Here is a 15,699-nt window from a genome sequence, read left to right as displayed (position 1 = left end):
GGTAGACTCTTATCAAACTGCATGGATGTAGAAAAGTGCTCTGAAGCAAAGGAAAATACCTCCAAAAATATTGCTTGATATTTCACAAATTTACTCCCCACATAACCCCTCAGGGCAGGTGGTTGTAGGTATTCAAAGACACTGAGTTTGGAGAGTATAAGTGATTTGTCCTTAATCTCAAAGCGGCCCTTTTGACTCTAGAACTTAATGTGTTAAAAATTGTCCTGCTGTCTAGTCTGGCTCAACCTCAATGCTGTTCCTTTCTGTTCTCAGGACTGTGGGCTGTGGTCAACAATGCTGGGATTATTGGCTTACCCGCTGATGGGGAGCTCATTCCTATGATCCACTACAAACGATGTATGGACGTGAACTTCTTCGGGGCTGTGGAAGTCACAAAGGCATTTTTGCCTCTTCTTAGGAAATCCAAGGGGAGGCTGGTGAACATCAGCAGCATGGCGGGTGAGTTGGCCTTTCCCCACAAGGTTGTGCAGTGCCCATTATGCAAGACGTGCGGTCTTTGTGGGCTGAATAAGAAGGTATGACATGCTTATGTAGGGCTGGGTCATGATTAGTCACATTGTATATTTACTATTGATTCTAAAATAATGAAACCTTTATCTCCTTTAAAACATTTTTATGTACAAGCTCTAACAGACCTTCTAACTCATCTATTCATTGCTGGGAATTGAGGGTTGTTGCATATTTTCACATTGGCACAAGCCAATGCACAAGCTTCCTAGATCTGAACAGAAAGTTCTGCGTACAGTTAAAGTGAGCAGTACAGGTAACCTGCTTTCAATCCTCCCTGAACTTGGCATACTCTTTTGTTCCCTGTAAGATGAGTAGACAAATGGCTTCATTCTGTTGGCACTTCAGAGTCCCATTTCTCAGTTGGCTGCCTACTAGTGTTTTCCATAAGATCCCTCTCTTCATTTTGCAATCTTCACAATTGGAACAAAGTAAGATATTTGATGATTCATTTCTCTCCATATCCAAGAACAGGCAGTCAACAACTTGAATTGGGAGTTTAATAATCTCCCTTTCATAAACAATGCCCTGTGTGTGATATCACATAAGTGTGATAAAAAAATGTTATCTAGGAGTGCTTGGAGAATTTGGGGCAGAATGAGCCTCAGTATGGAAGCCCATGTTGGATATTAAGGTCAATCCCCACAGTTGTTTTATTTATTTATTTATTTTTTTGGAGAGAGAGATGGGAATAGAAGGCAAGGAGGAAGCATAGATGCACCCTCAACCAAAGTATATTACTTTACTACTGTTGTTATGACAGACAGCCACAAAATTTTTAAAAAATATACATTTTATTGATTTTTTACAGAGAGAAAGGGAGAGGAATAGAGAGCTAGAAACATCGATGAGAAACATTGATCAGCTGCCTCCTGCACACCCCCCACAGGGAATGTGCCTGCAACCAAGGTATATGCCCTTGACCGGAATTGAACCTGGGATCCTCGAGTCTGCAGGCCAGCGCTCTATCCACTTAGCCAAACCGGCTTCAGCGACAACCACAAATTTAATGGCTAACTAATACAAATTTATCTTACAGTTTTGGATGCGAGAGGTCTCACTGGGCTAGAATCAAGGTGTCAGCAGGGCTGCGTTCCTTCCTGAGTCTCTAAGAATCAATTTTATTGACTTTGGTAGCTTCTAGAAGCCTCCTGTATTCCTTGTCCTGCCTGCCTGATCACACCTAACTGCCTCTGCCTCAGCCCCCCCTGCCACAGCTTCGTCCAGAAATGATGTCTGGAAGGTTGTTCAGCTGTCTGGTCTAATTAGCATATTATGCTTTTATTATTATAGATCCTTTTCTTGCACATTTCCCATTCCTACAGGAAGGACCTTGAAACAGAACGACAGAGATGTCATGTAACTATACAGTTGGCATCAGTTTCAAAAGGGAGAGGAAAGCCAGCCAAGCAAAGTGGAGATAAACTGTCCAGGTTGTGAACCTATCTTTACCACTGACACCTGAGTGACTTAGGACAAAGTCCTGAATGCCTGAGCTGCAGCCTCCTCATTTTACCAAGGGGCTAATCATTGCTTCTTCTTAGGGTCATGGTGAGATGAGGTAATATGACAAGTGTTTAATTAAGCATGTAGTGAGTTAGAGACTCAAAAGCCATCCACCATGACAATAGGGAAGAGGCTGGGTCTATTAATATATGCATCTGTGGTTTTTTATCCTGCCAGCTGCTGCATCACCACCCCTGATTGAGGCAATGAGTTGCTGTACGTCCTGCTGTTCCCTGTCACTTACTACTTTTAGATTTGACCATACCTTCTCTGGTAGAATTTTATCTGTTATAATCATGTTTACCATCCTTACCATGGAAACACAATAATAGCTCTTTAACCCAAATCCTTGCAGAGCAGTTAGCTAAATATTTAACCAAGGAAGAAAGGAACTGGGAGGTAATTGTTAGACTGATTGTACAAAGGGCACTTGAAAAATCTTTATGTTTGAGAGGTTTAAAAGCTTTTTCTGGTGCTAGCCAGTTTGGCTCGGTGGATGAAGCGTTGGCCTGTGGACCTATGGGTCCAGGATTTGATTCCGGTCAAGGGCACATATCTACCTCAATTGCAGACTCCTCCCTGGTGGGGTACATGCGGGAGGCAACTAATCAATGAGTTTCTCTCATATCGATGTTTCTCTCTGTCTTCCCTTCTCTCTCTCTGTCTCTAAAACCAATGGAAAAAATATTATCGTCTGAGGATTTAAAAAGAAAAATAATAAATAAATAAAAGCTTTTCCTGGCCAGTTTGCTTCTTAAGAAATTGCAGAGTAAAACCTGTGTATGTACATGCAGTTGTAAGCTTAACTTGAACAAGAATGTTTGAAAACAAGCCTTATAAACAACTCGGGCCTCAGGGCTTTTGAGCCAGTTGTGGTTTGAATCCTGTTCTTCTAGAATTAGCTGGATGATCTGGGGGCAGGTTACCTCACTTGCTTATGTATCCATTTTATTATCTGTTAATGAGGGTGATCCAGCACCTGAGTCCAGGAGTCTAGGGCGGTGTCTTACAACCTCAGCATTATTGCTATTTGGGAGAAGCTAATTTTCCCCACGGGAAGGCTGTTTGATGCATTGTAGGATGTTTTAGCAGCATCTGTGATAAACCACTAGATGCAAGTAGCACCCACCCTCAGCACTGACAAATCTTCAGAGATTGCCACATGCCCACTGGTAAGAGGGGGTCACAAAAAATCACTCCCAGTTGTGAACCTCTGATCTCGGGAATGTGCCCTTGACACAATGCAAAGATATAAATGCATTGTGGATTCTGAGTGCTTACTTAGCATGGTTACTGGTTAAAATGTATTAAAATTACATTATACAAAAATAAATGGCCTTAGAGATAGTTACAAGTCTATAAATTGTAGGTATCTGGCAGAGTTCATGAGTCCAGCTTTGAGCCTGGACTTACTTAGTGCAGAGAAGTTGGTGGTGGAGTCATTTGTGGATTTTTTCTTGCTGAGCTGGCTGCTGTAAGGAAATCAGTGATCTGGCAAATCGTTCAGCCAGCCCCTCAGCTGCTCCATGATGTGAGAGGAAGCCAAAGCTGAGGGTTGCTTTCCAGAAACTCTCATACAAAAGCCAGGCCTAGTGTAGGGCAAGAGGAAGAGAGAACAAGATTGAGTCAACTACCTCTGCGCTAAATTGTATGAGACCCTTGCAGGCCCGGAGTCATTTAATCCCAAGGTTTTCAGGATGCAGGTATTAATCCTTTTCTATATCAATTACACGCTAGTCTGGGATTATCCAGCAGGTAAAAGCTGGAGTCAGGATTGGAACCTGGTCTGTTTGTTTTACTCTAAATTCTGTGTTCCTCTCAGTTTTCCAGACTATCAAACAAGGACATAACCAGGTAAACAGGGCAAAAAACCACAGATTTTAGTGCTTAAATAATCATTAGGAGGTGTTAACAATTTAGGGTTGCCTGTCTCTTACATCAAAGCTTCTTAAATACTAATGTGTGTAGTGATCACCTGGGGATCTTTTGTTAAAATGAAGATTTTGACTGGAAGGTCTGAAGGGGGTAGGGCTAAGATTCTAGATTTCTATGGAGCGTCCCCCAAAAGTGTTTACCCACACTTTGAATAATTATAAAAGCAAGGTTTATTCAAATGACATTTCATTTTCAAAATCAAGCTATCAGCTGTTCAAATGTGTATACATTTTTTGGGGACACTCTGTATAATAGTTCCTAAGTAAATGTTACTGTCCTTAGGCAACTTTTGCATTAAAATCACAAGGAGGGATACTTAAAAACAAGAAATCAAAACTACAATGAGATCACATTTCATACCCACTAGAATGGTTATGATAAAAACAAAAAACAGAACACTGCCCTGGTGGGATGGCTCAGTTGGTTGGAGCATAGTTCAGTGCATCAAAAGGGGGCCCATATGGGAGGTAATTGACTCCTCTCTCTCTCTCTCTCTCTCTCTCTCTGTCATGCAAGACATTATCATTAGAGGAAGCTGGGTTAAGGGTAAACAGGATTATCAAGTACATTTTCTTTGCAACTTCCTGTGAATCTATAATTATTTCCAAACAAAAAGTTAAAAATACTCCCTTTCAGACATGCTTAAGGAGGGAGAATTACCTAGCTCCCAGGTAATCACCTAGGAGACCTTATGACCTTTGTACATTCAAAAGTCATAAGGTCTCCTAACTTTTCTTTTTTATATACATATATTTTATTGATTTTTTACAGAGAGGAAGGGAGAGAGATAGAGAGTTAGAAACATCGATCAGCTGCCTCCTGCACACTCCCCACTGGGGATGTGCCCGCAACCAAGGTACATGCCCTTGACAGGAATCGAACCTGGGACCCTTGAGTCCACAGGCTGATGCTCTATCCACTGAGCCAAACCGGTTTCGGCCCTAACGTTTTGGTAAATAAAACTAAAAAATTTGAAGTTTTGCATGGGAGGCCAAAAAATGAAGGCCTGGCTTATTTGAAATTTTAAAAGATATATATATATATATAAAAAAAAAGCCTTCTTGGAAGGCTGAGAGTAAGAAGCTAGGGAAATTCCTTGACAAGTGGAATAAGGGAAACTGAGCCAAAATAATTAAACAAGGCCAAACAATTTGAGCAATTTACAGCCAGCTAATCAATCACAAGGTTTTATTTTCCCTGACCAAGGACACTTAGGAGCAAATGGTTTACACTTTCCAGACTGTCCCAAGGCAGACCGGCCAGTCTCTCTTCAATAATGTTCTTTACAAATAAAACTAACCAGAAAATAACCCTGGTTCCTTTATACATATGTCTTGATGAATCAGCATATTGAAGGACACATCTGAAAAGCTAATGAATATTTGGTTAAGACCCTCTCCTGAGGGCTGGATGGAAGTGGAAGAGGGAATAGAGGGGATAAATAGTGATGGAAAAGAAAATAAGGGGGAAAAAAGATCCTCTCCTGAGACCTCCCCTAGGATTCCAGTCAGCCAAAGAAAGATTAAAAAAAAAAAAAAAAAAAAAAAAAAAAAAAAAAAAAGGCCTCAAGATAAAGGATCCACAGTGTGCTCTTGCTAGAATATGCCCATGCCTTTTATCTTTGCTGATTTTCTCCTAAACTCTAAGGAACCCCATGAGACTTGCAGCAGGGGAACAGTCATCAGTGGCAGCTCAACCCAGGCTTTCCCCCGAAACCTGTCTCCAAGGCCCCCTTTTCTCTGACTTTCTCTCTCCTGTTGCTTCTTCTACCTTAAGTCCTTCCTTTGGTTCACTGTCTCGAGCTTCAATAAATATACTCTCAAAATCACTTGGAATGGTATTCTTTCCCACACAGTCAATAACCCACAAGCTACCGGTACGCCCTAGGCAGACCTGCCCCTGGCCTAGACCCATCTGGTAATAGGGTCTGGTAACAAAAGTAGAGCTTTAGAAACATCTGCAAAGGCTGCAACCTTTTTTTTTTAATATCCCACCCGAGGACATGCAAAGAGAGAGGAATGGAGGAAGAGAGAGAGGAAGGGAGGAGGAGAGAGAGCCAGCTAGGGATTCAAGCCAAAACCCAGGTATTTGCCCTGACCAGGAACTGAACTGGCAGTCTTTTGGTATTTGGAATAATGCCCAACCGAGTCACACCAGCAGGGCCAGATTTTTTTTATTTTTATTTTTATTTTTATTTATTTTTTTTTTTATTTAAAGCAAGACTCTCTGTCAGCAAAAAATATTATGACCGGTTTTACTGAGCTACTTGCTTTATTGTGGGGTTCTGGAGTCAAACCCTTAATATCACTGACATATGCTTGTATTTCCTAAAAGGAAATTATGTGAACCATACCAAAGTTTTAATAATAATGTAAGAAAAATGATAATTAACATTCATTATTCTAGGTTTTTCTATTTCAATGCCTATGCTCTTCCCCATCCTAACCCCAAAATTTATTGAGGTATAATTCACATATAACATTGTATTAAAGTGTACAAAATAATTATATATATATATATATATATATATACACACACACACACACACACACACATATATATATATATATATATATATATATATATATATATATATAAAATGAAATGATTACCACAATTAGTTTTGCTAGCATCCATCATCTCACATAATTACAAATTTTTTTCTTGTGATGAGAACATTTTAAAACTTTACTCTCAGCACCTTTTAAGTATACAATACAGTATTAACTATGGTTACCATGCAGTACAGCAGGCTCTTGAATAATATTGTTTCATTCAACTAGTTTCATTATATTGGTGATGAAATGCTGTAGGGACTTAACTAATGTTCATGTCAATTAGCCTATAGTAAAATTAGTTTCATTATACCTCTTTTCCTTACAGTTGAAGACCTATCAATGATGTTAGTAAGGACATACTGTATATTACATCCCCAAATTTTATGTATGTTATAACTGGAAGTTTATACCTTTTGACCACCTTCACCCATTTTGGCCACCTCCTACTACCCACCTCTGGAAAGCATCAATTTGTTCTCTTTATCTGTGAGTTTGTGTTTTTAGGTTCCACATATATGTGAGATCATATAGCATTTGTCTTTCTCTGTCTGATTTATGTAACTTAGTATAATGTACTCAAAATCCTCAAGGTTCACTCATGTTGCAAATGGAAGGATTTCCTTTTTGTTTAATGGCCACATCATATTCCTTTGCATATATTAAACCACATTTTGTTTATCCACTCATCTGTTGATGAATACTTTGGTTGTTTCCATGTGTTGGCTATTGTAAATAGTGCTTCAATGAATATGGGGGTGCAGACACTATGCTCTTTTTTTTACTGAGATTGTTGTACGTTTACTTAAGTTATAAGGAAGAATACAAGAGATCTTATGTACCATTTACCCAGTTTCCTCTAATGGTAAATTTTTGCAAAACTATCTATATAATAAAAGCCTAAGCAACCATTACAGCGGAACCACCAGAATGACCAGTCACTATGATGCGCACTGACCACCAGTGGCAGATGCTCAATGCAGGAGCTGCCCCCTAGTGGTCAGTGCACTCCCACAGGGGGAGTGCCACTCAGTCAGAAGCTGGGCTCACAGCTGGCCAGTGCAGCGGTGGTGGCTGGTGGCGGAGCCTCTCCTGCCTCCACAGCAGCATTAAGGAAAGTGAGCTAAGAGGTAAGGAGCAGCGAGCAAGCAGGCAGTGAGGAGTGAGGGGCCCCGGAATGTGAGAGGGATATCCATCTGCCAGCTTAGGTGCACTCCCCTTCCCAGACTACGAGAGGGTGCAGGCTAGGCTGAGGGACCACCCCGCCCCCCCCCGCCCCCCCCAGGCCATTTCATGCACCAAGCCTCTCGTAGTGCAATATTATAATCAGCACATCCACCAATTTTATTCATATTTTTTCCAGTTTTACTTATAGTGTGTATATTTGGTTTCATACATTTTATCATCTCATATTTTAAAGTGCATTGTGTGATATTTTTCAGATCAAGGTTAGATAGTTTAATTCAAAGTATGGTTTCATTAAGTGACTGGGAATGGACAATGTCTTTACTAAGATTGCCCTTTAAGAAACCAGGTCACAGTCATTGCAGTCATGCTTTCCCTGTATGAAGAAATGAGCTCAGTGTTTTGTGGGGGCCCAGGAAGGAGCTGAAAGCCTATTTAGAAACAAGAGTTTGTCCTACCAACTACAGAATTAAGGGATTGACTTAAGTATCCCTTAATAAATGATCCTTAATAAATGTTAGATATGGGCATGAAACATATTTTTTAGTCTCAAATGCTCCCGTTGAAAACTTTAACTTTTGGATAGAGGTAGGATTCAGGCAAGACAGCCCGGGGCTAGGAAGATGTTCTTCCATGGATAAAATATGTCCAACTGAAAGAAACCACTTGCAAAATTCTAAAGTTAGGAGAACAAAGACAAGCACATGTGCAAAACTAGTCTCATGTTTGGTTTGGTGAGAATCTCCAAAGCTGGGAAAACTGGAGAAACTGGAAAGCATGGAAAGGTAAGATCCTCCTCCCAACCCTAGCTAGTTGTGCAAATGTCCTAAGGATTACAGACAGAGCAAAATACCCATGAAGTCATCTCTGGCATTTGCTGAAAATGTCTATGGTCTCTGGAAGCAAGGTGGTTGCTTTAAAAAATATTTTAATTGAGATATAATTGATATATCATACAATAAACTGCTCATATTTAAAGTACACGATTTGATAAATTTAGACATATGTATGTACTCAGGAAACCATCACCACACAATCAAGATAGTGAGCATGTCCATCATTCCCCCAAACTTCCTTCTCCCCCTTTCTACTCCCTCCCCGATCCCATAGCAGATAATACTTAGTGGATGATAAAATGAAAACATCAGACTTGATTATTTTTTTTCTTCCATTCTTTCCATAGGAGGGGTCCCATTTTTAAAGATGGCAGCCTATGGCTCATCCAAGGCAGCTCTGACCATGTTTTCAGCAGTCATGAGACAAGAGCTTTCCAAATGGGAAGTTAAAGTCTCTAACATCCAGCCTGGAGGCTTCAGAACAAGTAGGTATCTGAGCCTAAGAGCCTTGCAATGGTTCTCCTGGGAGGGATGCTAATGGTCCTCTGTTCTGCTCAAACTGAATGCCTCAAAGGTCAACTAAAGAGGGATTGGGATTGGTGGGCCTCTTTTAAGAATAGAGGGGCCGAAACCGGTTTGGCTCAGTGGATAGAGTGTCAGCCTGTGGACTAAAAGGTCCCAGGTTCGATTCCCATCAAGGGCATGTACCTTGGTTGCGGCACATCCCCAGTAGGGGGTGTGCAAGAGGCAGCTGATCAATGATTCTCTCTCATTGATGTTCCTAACTTTCTATCCCTCTCTCTTCTTCTCTGTAAAAAAATCAATAAAATATATATATTTTTTAAAAGAAAAAGAATAGAGGGGCAAGTGCGAGGTTCTTTTTTCCAATCTATGGTTGCTCCCCTGCATTCTTCCACGAAGGAGTTACGTTTTGATGTCATGTGTTTTATAAACACCATCTCCTCCCCTCTGACCCATTTGTTTTCTACCCTGGGAGGAGATGGCCATCCTCCCCTCTCTTCTTCCTGAATTTCTGAACTCTGAGCAGATGTAGACCACCCCCGTGGCTCAGTGCTTAGTTATGAGCCATCAAACATTTAATCTTTAAAAAGCCCATATAATAAAAGACCATAAAATGGGAGGGATTTTAATGTTAACCAGGAGGACCATGACTTGGGGAAAGGCCTCTTTTGGGAGGGAGACAGAGAGAAAGAGGCCTGGGCCACCCGTGGCGAAAGTGTAGATCAGGGCTGTATGAATGAAGGAAAAATAAGGATTGAAAGGATTTTCCATGTTGGGGATTCTCTGAGTGGAGAAGAGAAATGAATGGGTTAAAGATAATGCCAAATGTGACAGACTGAGAGACTGGTATAGAAGACATGACACCAAGAGCAGAAAGTTGACTGACAGCAAGTGTAAGGGGTAAATGATGAATTTGACCTTGAATCTGACAGGAGGATCGAAGGTTTGGTGGCACAGCAAAGAGAGAAAACACAGAGAGAAAACCTTCAGCTAAGCTACAGTTGTAAGGATTCACCAAAATTGTTATGGCTAACATTTTGGGGGAGCTGTTCTTCTCAGAAAGTAGCCACGTTCTACATATTCTTTCCTGATGTTGTTGATCTTATTCATTTGTAAATTGAGAAATATATCATGCATACATACAGACAAATTATTATAAAAACTCATGTCCTTAACATCCAGATAAAAAAATAAAACATTTCCAGCCCCCAGAAGCCCCTACATGATCCTCTCCAGTCATAGCCTTCTCCCATTCCCAAAACATGCCCGCTCTCTTACTTTTTGTAATATTTTATTTGTTTTTCATTACAATGATATATCCATATACGCATCACCAAACAACAGAGTTTGGCTATACTCATTCCTGAACTTTGAATGGAATCAACATGTTTATATTCTATTGTGTCTGGCTTCTTTCACTCAATGTTGTTTCCACAATTCATCTAAGTTGTGTGTAGCTGTGATTCATTCATTTTCATTGCTATATAGTATTCTGTGAATATGCCACAATTTTTCTATAGTTGATGGGATATTTGGGTCACTTTGGACAATTATGAAGAATTCTTCCATGAACCTTCTGTCACTTGTACTGTGGTGTATGTGTACATGGCTTTTTTTTTCCTACGACACATACCCAGGAGTGGAATGACCAGATCATAGAGTTTAATTATTTTCAACTTTACTGGATAATACCAAACTGTTTTCTAAAATATTGTTTCAATGTATAGCTTCACCCTTCCCATATAAGTCTTATGTGTCTTAGTCTGCATCATAGTTCTAAGGGACATGTTATTAATTGACCTGATTCTCCAGGTGAGGACACTGAAGTGAGAGGGATAAAATACACCCAGTATGGGTATGTGGCACACCATGAAGGTGGGGAATTTGAAACCAGATCCATAAATGTGGTGCTGGATTCTTTCTTTCTTACCAGATTGCCCTCCGTTTATTTTATTTTTTATTTATTTATTTATTTATTTATTTATTTATTTATTTATTTATTTTTAAAATATATTTTATTGACTTTTTACAGAGAGGAAAAGAGAGGGATAGAGAGTTAGAAACATTGATTAGAGAGAATCATCAATCAGCTGCCTTTGACCGGAATTGAACCTGGGACATTTCAGTCCGCAGGCCAACGCTCTATCCACTGAGCCAAACTGGTTTCAGCAAGATTGCCCTCCATTTAAAGCTGATATTTGATGGACTCTCTGAAGGCAGGAGGCTAGACAATGGAGGGCTGAGGACTCAAGTTGGAGAATAATGCTTGAAGGAGAGGGGAGAGCAAGAATAAGAATCTTCAGGGATGCAAAGAGCTTCTGAAGACATTCAAGGAAACACACCAGATTTTTTTTTTAGTGTCTTGCAATGAAAACAGCTAAAACATATTGCATGCATGGCCGGTTTTAAGCACTTGGCATGCACAATTTCACTTAATTCTATGAAGCAAGCATTGTAATAATCACACTTTATAGGAAGAAAACTGAGGCTCAGAGAATTTAAGGAATTTCCCAAGCCACAGAGCTGTTATGAGGCAATATGAGGCAGAGGTGGGTTTTGGATCCAGATAGCTTTAACAATTTCATTGTGTATAGTCCCAAGCTGCAACGGATGGGTGAGTGCTTGTCAGAAGTGGCAGATGAAGGCTAATAAAGGGCTGGTGACTTTGACACCAATAAAGAGAGCTTTGGGGAATCAAAATAGAGTACACACAAGAGTGGCTAGAAAGTCCATGAGGTATTTAAAAAGGAAGTAGAGATGGAGAGGAATCCCCTAGCCTGTAAAAGCAGAGACCCGGGGGAGGTAGTTGGAGGAACAATAGTTCACACAAACATGTTTTTCATGACTCAGAAACCTCCAGAATAATTGTCAGGGTAATCATTTCTTTAAATACTGCATGTGCCTTCATAAAAAGAAATGAGCAATTGAAACCCTGGTTACATTCCCATGAGTGTAATTGGATTTCACTGGCTTACATTTCAGAGTGAGGCCCCCCCACGGTCCTGATACTGGGGAGTCAACTAAGCTCGCAAACAAAGGCTCATCCCCACAGCAATCCCCGAGGAATCACATACTTTGCAGGAGGGAGCATGAATTGCAGCAATCTTTCTGGAAAAAAATCTGGCAGTAGCAATTAAAATTCAAAATGCATGTGCCTTTGACCAAGTGACCACAGTTTGGGGACTGTAACCTACAGAAGTAAATGCTGAAATACAAAAGGATATAATATGCAAGGCAGTTTATGGCAGAGCCGCCTAAAATGGTGAAACCTAGGAAGGACTTTGCTATAGATGTGGTTGACGAAAAGCTATTTGATGGGAAATTCTGCTGCTCTGGTTTCAATCTATAGCCATTGCTTAGAAGGCAGAAATGTGATTTATTACTAAGCAAAAGCAAGCAAACAAACATGAAAACAAATTCTTTTTTGTTTTTTTTTTTGTTTATTCTCAATAAAATAGAATTGACCCAAAGCCTTTTATATGTATATACGTTTGTATGAACAAGGGGGAAATGTAGAAAGATACACAAAACTATAGGTTGCCTCAAGAGATTTACTTTATAAGCATATACGCCTTCTTGCCCGAGGCTATTTTTTTCATTGATCCTTAGGGGGAGAAAGAGAAACATCGACATGAGAGAGACATATCAATTGGTTGCCTCCCACATGAGCCCCGACAGGGGCCAGGGATCAAACCTGCAACTGAGTGAGATACCTATCCTTGGCCAGGAATTGAACACCCAACCCTTTGGTCCATGGGTCAATACTCCAACCACTGAGTCAAACTGGCCAGAGCTATATATATATATATATATATATATATATATATATATATATATATATAGTACATGTTATGGTGTGTACATTATATATTTTTTCTTTTTTTAAAATCCTCACCTGAGGATATTTTTTCCATTGATTTCTAGAGAGAATGAAAGAGAGGGTGAGAGGGTGAGAGAAAGAGAGAAAGAGAGGGAGAAAGAGAAATTGATTGGTTGCCTCCCCCATGAGTCCCTGCTAAGGCTGGGGAACCTGCAATAGAGGTACTTGTCCTTGCCTGGGAATCGTACCTGCGACCCTTTGGCCTAACCATCGAACAACTGGCCAGGGCTGTACATTATATTATATGTTGTATATAATAGTCATGAACTGTTTATACTGGACTGTTTGTGCCAGCACAATTTCTAAACGCTCCAAATTGAAAACAGCTCAGATACCCATCACAGTATAATGGATAAGCAATTTATGGCATATTATACAATGGAAAACTCTGCAGCTATGAGAATGACCACACAATATCATAGATGAACCTCTCCTTATAGAATTGATTCCACTTATCTAATGTCCAAGAGAGAATATGATGAGGCACTCTATTCTGTTCATTGGGACAGTGGCTCCTGGGAAGGGGGCTGAGAGTAGGGACTTGAGGATGGTTTGTCCTTTTCTCTTTTTTTTATCCATATATTTTTATTGATTTCAGAGAGAGGGAGAGAGAGGTTGAAACATCAATGATGAGAGAGAATTATTGATCGGCTGCCTCCGGCCCACCCCTTACTGGGAATTGAGCCTGCAACCCAGGCATGTGCCCTTGATTAAAATGCAACCCGGGACCCTTCAGTCTGCAGGCTGAAGCTCTATCCATTGAGTCAAACCGGATAGGGTGGTTTGTCCTTTTCTTGGTCTGATTGCTGGTTATACGGGCTATTCTGTTTGTGAAAACCCTGTCATCTGTGCAGTTTTCTGTAAAATAAATAAATAAATAAATAAATAGATAAATAAATAAATATTATAAAGTACATATTTGAAAAGTTGTTTGGGAATGCTGGTCCTTCTCAACAGAAGCCAATTCACAAGGGCCCGCTTCCTGTTGGGGGTCGGCCATACCTGTCTGGCCCTGCAGCATCTGAGCCTCCCTTTCCTCTGGCATCTCAGGTATCACAGGCACGAGAGAAATGCTGGATAAGCTGGAGAAAGACATCCTGGACCACCTGACCCCTGACGTGAAGGAGGAGTACGGCCTGGACTATATCCTTGCGCAAAAGAATGTTTTGAACAAAGCCTTTACTTACGCCAGCTCTGACATGTCCCCTGTGCTCCAGGACATCCAGCACGCCATCTCTGCTAAGAGACCCTTCACCTTTTACACGCCGGGGTCAGGGGCTTACCTGTGGTTCTGCTTTGTTTCTTTTAGCCCAACTGGCATATTTGATTATTTTAACAAAAAAATCAGTTACTTTAATAATGGCACACCTAGGATACTAAGCGTGCCTGATCAGAAGAACAAGGCCATGTAGGCAAATATGTGAAAAATGTTATCATCTTGGAATGAAAGAGATGCCAGTTTCCCATTAAAGTTGTGGTTTCCTATCTTGCATTTTCTGTGAACTTTGTTGGGTGAATGCGACCAATGTACTGGTGAGAAGGTTGAAGGTTAGAAATGACTACCATGAAGAGAATTGATTGAGTGCCAACTCTGCACCAGATACGTTCCAGGTATTCTCTCATCTAGTTCTCATCAAAGAACTGAGGTAGGTATCTTCACCACTACATAATGGGTAAGAAAATTAAGGATCAGGGAGGTTAAGATCCTAGTTCATTGTCCCACAGCTAGCAAAAGGCAGAGCTAGAATTGAAATCCAGATTGGACTACACTGTCTGGCAGGAGAGAAGGAAGAGAGGTGACGATTTAAAAAAAAAGGCGGGGGGGGGGGGGGGAGGGAGACAAGAGACGTATGAAATGGCAAGGACCATAGTCAAATGGAGTCTTTATCACTGTGCACTGATATCCCACAGTAACTACTTCATTTAAAATATTAGATTTATTGTATATAATCAGTGCACTGTGCTCCTCTTTCTTCTTTTACCAAAAGCCCCAGAGAGAATATGATGAGGTCTCCCATCTCAAGCAAAGCCCCAGAGGTCTTTTGACAGTCCCAGGACATGTGAATGGTTGGTGTGGTGTCCCTAGTAACCATACCTGTCACCTCCATCTGAGCATCCCAGGATGGAAAGCCAGCTTTATTACTAGAGAAGCCTGGCTGAAGGGAGCAATGTCAGATACTAAAAGAGGTATTACCAAATTCACCTGGGGTAGGCAAAGGGGGAGCATCTGGTGAACAGAGAGGGCATAAAAGGAATTAGAACAAATACTAACGTGTTATGAGAGATGCAAGGGTCCAGACATCTTGCTCATGGTAAACTCCCTGTGGCCCATTTCCTTTCTGGAATATGCAAGTTCTTTTTTAATTTTCCATCCTCATGAAGATTTTGAAATAAACTGAGAGTGCTCTGCGATTTTCTCCAAAAGAAAATAATAAATAACAATATAGTGAAAAAAATAGTTAGGAAATTATTAATACATTATATATATTTATTTTTCAATTACAGTTTACATTTAATAATATTCTGAACTAGTTCCAGATGTGGTCAGAAAAATCATGTATTTTACAGAGTGGTCCCTTGATGTTTCAAGTACCCATCTAGCCCCATACATAATTGTTATGATATTATTGAGTATAATCCCTGTGCTTTACATCCCTGGGACTGTTCTGTAACTACCGATTTGTACTTCTTGATCTCTTCACCAATTTTACCCAGCCCTCCCAACCCCCATTCCTTCTGACAATAGTCTGTT

At 40.4% G+C, this 15,699-nt stretch overlaps 1 protein-coding gene across 2 annotated transcripts in view; it reads left to right on the top strand.

Annotated features, from left to right (window-relative positions):
• The window catches only part of HSD17B2 (hydroxysteroid 17-beta dehydrogenase 2), a 51,842-nt gene extending 37,410 nt beyond the window's left edge, over positions 1–14,432 (top strand). For both annotated transcript variants that reach the window (XM_045582654.1, XM_036440698.2), the window contains 3 exons: positions 274–459; positions 8,893–9,030; positions 13,998–14,432. In XM_045582654.1, coding sequence (XP_045438610.1) covers positions 274–459; positions 8,893–9,030; positions 13,998–14,359 — 686 coding nt within the window. In that variant the 3' untranslated portion in view covers positions 14,360–14,432. The remainder of the gene's footprint in view (positions 1–273; positions 460–8,892; positions 9,031–13,997) is intronic.
• Positions 14,433–15,699: the final 1,267 nt, after the last annotated feature.

Source organism: Pipistrellus kuhlii, unplaced genomic scaffold, assembly GCF_014108245.1.
Source record: "Pipistrellus kuhlii isolate mPipKuh1 unplaced genomic scaffold, mPipKuh1.p scaffold_m20_p_17, whole genome shotgun sequence".
NCBI lineage: Eukaryota > Metazoa > Chordata > Mammalia > Chiroptera > Vespertilionidae > Pipistrellus > Pipistrellus kuhlii.
The sequence above is the reverse complement of the archived record's forward strand: the minus strand, read 5'-3'. Positions and strand labels throughout refer to the sequence as shown.